Below are 5,715 nucleotides of genomic sequence, written 5' to 3'. Positions count from 1 at the left end.
CACAGTGCTGGGATTACAGGCTTGAGCCACCGCGCCCGGCCTCTTTCTTTCTTTTTGAGACAGAGTTTTACCCTGTCATCCAGGCTGGAGTGCGTTGGCACAACCTCGGCTCACCACAACCTCAGCCTCCTGGGTTCAAGCGATTCTCCTGCCTTAGCTTCCCTGGTAGCTGGGATTACAGATGCCCGCCACCAAACTCAGCTAATTTTTTGTATTTTTAGTAGAGAGGAGGTTTCACCATGTTGGCCAGTCTGGTCTTGAACTACTGACCTCAGGTGATCCATCTGCCTCTGCCTCCCAAAGTGCTGGGATTACAAGGCATGAGCCACCACACCCAGCGACTTCCAAACTTTCAAGCAATGTTATTCTCAATTCAGGATGGGAGTGCTATCTGATGAAGGTGGTTACTGGTATCATCTCTTTATCTAATTAGCCCTGTTAAATATACTTTAAATATTCAGAGAGGTTTGCTGGGTTTCTTCCGGATTCCAAGTGATCAGGGAAAATAGCAAGCACAAGGACTCAAGAAAATCATTTGGGCGCAGTGGCTAATGCCTGTAATTCCAACACTTTGGGAGGGCAAGGCAGGTGGATCACCTGAGGTCAGGAGTTTGAGACCAGCCTGGCTAACAGGGTGAAACTCCATCTCCATTAAAAATACAAAAATAAGCCGGGTGTGGTGGCATGTGCCTGTAATCCCAGTTACTCAGGAGACATATGCATGAGAATCACTTGAATCCAGGAGGTGGAGGTTGCAGTGAGCCGAGGTTGTGCCAACGCACTCCAGCCTGGATGACAGGGTAAAACTCTGTCTCAAAAAGAAAAAGAAAAACAAAAAGAAAATCATTCCAGGACACCAGGCTGATGAAGTAACCTATCTTATCCTTTTCAGACTGACATACTATATGAATCAAGTGGATCTCTCAAATACACACACTTCCTTGGCTTAAGAGAACAGGTGCCCATTCTGGAAAATGTGATAATTAATTATAGGCAATTTATTTCTCAGAAAATATCAGCTGGTACACTAAATGATCAGGATTACTCTAGGCTCCAGCAACCTTTACTTTCTAAGATACTTGCTTCTTAAAATCTCATCTATAGTACAGTTTGGTCACAGCATGTCAACTTCTCTTTTGCCTGTCCTTTTAACAGGGAGTTGACAATTGACCTGTGCCCTTTCCCCACAAATTAGATATTCTTCCACTTAATCTTCAAGACTGGGGATCATCACCTGGTAGCCAAGGAAGGTAATAAACCTTTTTGGCAAAAGAAACAGACCAGTTAATATTAAGGACCATGTGGTACCAGTCTCCTATATGATGGATTAATAAACAGCTCACAAAGACGGTGTCGTAATTTGAGAGGACAGAGGGACTAGATCTGGTTGTCAACTGATCCTGGGCCCTGTGGAACCAAAAAAGGATCAAAAAATTACCAGGATAAAATAATAGTAGACACCAAATCCCAGATTTCTCATTAACTTCAAATTTTAAGAGTGTTTCCGGCCTGGCAGGTTGGCTCATGCCTGTCATCTCAACACTTTGGGAGGTCGAGGTGGGCAGATTGCTTGAGCTCAGGAGTTGAAGACCAGCCTGGGCAACATGGCATGGTGGCAGGTGCCTATAATCCCAGCTACTCGGGAGGCTGAGGCAGGAGAACTACTTGAAGCTGGGAGGCAGAGGCTGCAGTGAGTCAAGATTGCACCACTGCACTCCAGCCTGGGCAACAGAGTGAGACTCTATCTCAAAAAACAAAGCAAAACCAAACCTAATGTGAAGCAACACCAAAGGAGTGGAAACTAATTTGTCCATTTGTCTGCAAGAATGGCTCATCTTACTCTGTAGGGCATTCTAATAGAAGCAGCAATGTCTGCCAGTTTCATCAGGCCAGATAGTTGGCTAATTCCTGGCTGGAAAGCAAGGTGCTATATTTTCATGTAAAGGGTTGAGGCTGGTGGAGAAGAAGCCACTATATTACACCATGTTCACTAAACATCTGAGAGATTCTCTGAACCCAGTTTCAAAGATAACTTGTTAAAGGCCACAAAAGGAAGAAAGCAGACTGCATCTGAGCAATGGATTACCATTCTCCACCAAAAAAAGAGGCACAGAAGGCAGTAAATCTCTATAGTTTTTCAGATAAACATAAGGAGCAAGACTACTTAAAAGACACAAACAGCTTCAAAAGGGTCTGAAGCACTGGACTGAACTCCAGAGACTGATCCAAACCTCTAACCACATCCAAAACTTGAGTCATATGCTCCAATAACTAGACCAATGTCAGGTCACTGCATCAATGCCTTTCCATACTTCTCATTCTCACAGTGTGCCCAATAGCACATTACCAGTAAGTTATGGGGGAAAGGGAGGGTCAATGTATTTCTCATCAGTGGCCTAGATCAAAATTCTGTCCTTTTGAAATTTAATTTTTCACTTAAAGACCCAAAAAGATGCCAGGTGCAGTGGCTCATGCCTTAATCCCAGCACTTTGGGAGGCCTAGGTGGGAGGATCGCTTGAGTCCAGAAGTTTGAGGCTGCAGTGAGCCACGATGGCACCACTGCACCAAAGCCTATATGATAGAGCAAGACCCAGTCTCAAGAAAAAAAAAAAGATGAATAAAGTGAGGAATCACAGCTTCAGAAAAGACCTCAAAAACTTTATAATTGACTTTGCCTAGATGAGATCATGGCATTTGGCTAAAATTGAAAAGATCAGAGCAAAAGTGGAGACGTTGTAAGACAGTTTAAACATGAGTCAAGGTCCACCTTTCATACAAAGGTGCCACACGTGCCTTTGAGGCACCAGGGACACTGGGTACCACTCAGGGAAGGTTTAGTTAGGATGAATTTGCACCAGACTCAGCTTTATTCAGGTGGCACCTTGAATGTGATGAGGTTCCTTTGCTTTGTCACTCTTCCTTCCTCATACTCAAGAGAGACAGACATGAATGTGCATAAAGGAATTTTACTTAGAAGCCGATGAAAACTCCATGGTTCTCAAAAAGCTTTCTCCTAACCAGTGGTTTCTCCTTTTGTAGGATCTGGTATTTTATAAAACAGTGACAATTACCACTGGGTCTTCAAAATGGTCCTTAGCCTGTTAGATCCCAAATCTCAACATATTTCCAATAGAAGAAAATTTGTTTTCAACAACTCTTTCACACTGTGAGAGAATATAAACTAAATTTGAGACATCTGTTCTAAATTCTTTTCAATAAAAATACGTCCAGTAGGAGAGTTAACCCAAGGTTCTGAATGTGATGGGTATGTGTGATGGGACAATTTCCCATACCTCTGATGAGGTATTTTAGTGGTGATGGAAATATTCCTGAGTTGGGAGATTCTGAGGATTTGGAGTTCCAGTGAAGCTCTGACCAGACAGAGTTCTTATACAAAGGCCAAGAAGATTTTTCCTCCACTTGTTTCCGTATTAAATTGTTCTTTGTAGTAGCTACACTGAACCTGGTGAAAGGCTCACTCAGCAGGAAATTGATAGAAAATCTCGAACCCATAGTTTATTTTCTACTCCATCACTTTAAAGCACACAATAGAGGATGGAGACAAAGAATCAAAAACAAAGGATGATCAGGTCCTCCAAACAGAAATGCACAAAGGTATTTAACAAGGGCAAATTATTTTTAAAATAAACGGAAGTATGGTCAGGACGGTGAAGCAGTTGCATATGCATTTAATTTCTTGGAAAACATGAAGAGTACAAACAACCAGCTAGGTTTGTAACTCACAGGCAGAAACTTGTTTGATGACATCTATTCGCTCTGATAGCCGCCTTCTCAAGGCCCTATCCTTCTCCACTTCCAGTAGCTCCCCCTACTCTTAACCCAGTACAATCGAGCTGGTGAACAGAACAGCAAAAGACCTTGGTTTTAGACTCAAAAAATATTTCCCAGACCGCGCTACTTCCTCCAGCAGCACCAAGTCTAGCTCCATCTCCGTCTCCAGCAGATTCCAGGCTCCATCTATCTTTTCCAGTCTCCACCCTCCCCCGCCAACCCCCAGGCTCCACCTCCCCCGACCCTATCCTTCAGGCGCGCCTCTCCTCTCTGGGACTTTCACAGTCACCAGCGACATCAACCTCTCGCTTCCTACTCCACTTCTCCGCGTCCGGATCTCCAACTGGCTCAGGCTCCCCATGTCCCCTGCCGGTCCGGAGCTGCGGTCAGCGGATTGTGCGGCTGAGCCATCCTCGTGACGGTCCCGCCTCACTCACCCTCCGTCACCTCCAGCACCTTAATCTGTTCTTCAGCAGCCGCTCGCACCTCCTGTACTGGGGATAGGATCCCAGTGAGCGTATCCACCAAGGCCTCCTTCAATCCTTGTGCCACTGGACCCGGCAGTCCGGAGGCCGCACCAGCTGCCGCCGCCGCCGCCATCTTTCCTCGCCTCAGCCCGCCAGCCCCGCGGCCGGGACCCGCCACGGAATGACGGCCCCCGCGCGCGGCCAATCCGCGAAGCCGCGCCTGCGCACCAGAGGCGGGCGGGAGCGGGCGGAGGGCGGGGAATGAGCCTAAGCCTCCATAGACAGCGCCTCCTGTTGCGTGAACGAGAACTGCACCTTTCTCTGCAAGGATCATTGGATTTATGTGAAAACTGAGCCCCAGAGAGGTTGAGGGGCTTTCCTAAAGTTGCACAGTAAGTTAGCAATCTCATTTGGAATAAAGGTCATGATATATGACTTTATATTTATGCATATTTCAGGTGTTAGGAGAGAGGAGGCCGGATGGGAATGGATGTAGAGGGTTTTAAGGAGAGAGGTCTGGGTCACAAATAGCTAACCACACTCTTTTGCCCCCAAACACTGCAAAAAAGTTGGCTAAAGTGACTCTCTTCATCTTGGCCTCAGGAATCTAAAGACGGGGAGAAGAAACTAAAGCAAACTGGGAAGTTTTTTTTTTTTTTTTTTTTTTTTTTTTTTGAGACGTTGTCTTGCTCTGTTGCTGGTCCCTTCGTTTCCCAGCCTAGATGGGCCCAACCTCGAAACTGGGAAGTGGGTGGGCAAGGGAGAGCACCTGCATGTGAGAGAGTGTTTCCTCCAGAGTGAGTGCTGTATGTGACTGAGAGTGTATCCTATTTGTTGAAAATGTACAGATGTTTTCTCTGACAAATTAGGGTTGTACATTTAAGGGGTGTGGGAACAAGAGCAGTCTGATGATGTGGTTGTCCGTGACTGGTTGTAGGAAATGGGCCACCATGCAGAGCCACTCCTAAATAGTGGAGCAGGTGTAGAGGATGAGCCCCGCAGTGCGGTGTTAAAAATGCAGAGTGTGGCCAGGCACAGTGGCTCATGCCTCTAGTCCTAGCACGTTGGGAGGCCAAGGCAAGAGGATCACTTGAGCCCAGGAGTTTGTGAACAACCTGGGCAACATGGCAAGACTTCATCCCTAGAAAAAAAATACAAAAATTGCTCAGGCATGGTGGCCTGCGCCTGTAGTCCCAGCTACTCAGGAGGTGGAGGTGGGAATTGAGCCCAGGAGGACGAGGCTGCAGTGAGCTGTGATCGCACCACTGCACTCCAGCCTGGGTGACAGAGTGAGAACTTGTCTCAAAGAAAAAAAAGGGGGGGGGGCGGGTGCAGTGGCTCATGCCTCTAATCCCAGCACTTTGAGAGGCCAGGGTGGGTGGATCACGAGGTCAGGAGTTTGAGACCAGCGTGACCAACATGGTGAAACCCCATCTCTACTAAAAACACAAAATA

General features: G+C 46.5%; 1 protein-coding gene across 2 annotated transcripts in view; it reads right to left on the bottom strand.

The window, feature by feature from the left end:
* The window catches only part of IPO9 (importin 9), a 51,387-nt gene extending 46,935 nt beyond the window's left edge, over nt 1–4,452 (bottom strand). The window contains exon 1 of one of the 2 annotated variants that reach the window (XM_017499453.2): nt 4,231–4,452. In XM_017499453.2, the coding sequence (XP_017354942.1) occupies nt 4,231–4,393 (163 nt within the window). In that variant the 5' untranslated portion in view covers nt 4,394–4,452. The remainder of the gene's footprint in view (nt 1–4,230) is intronic. The other variant, XM_017499454.2, reaches the window with a different exon arrangement.
* Nucleotides 4,453–5,715: the final 1,263 nt, after the last annotated feature.

Source organism: Cebus imitator, unplaced genomic scaffold, assembly GCF_001604975.1.
Source record: "Cebus imitator isolate Cc_AM_T3 unplaced genomic scaffold, Cebus_imitator-1.0 Scaffold257, whole genome shotgun sequence".
NCBI classification, from domain to species: Eukaryota; Metazoa; Chordata; class Mammalia; order Primates; family Cebidae; genus Cebus; species Cebus imitator.
The sequence above is the reverse complement of the archived record's forward strand: the minus strand, read 5'-3'. Positions and strand labels throughout refer to the sequence as shown.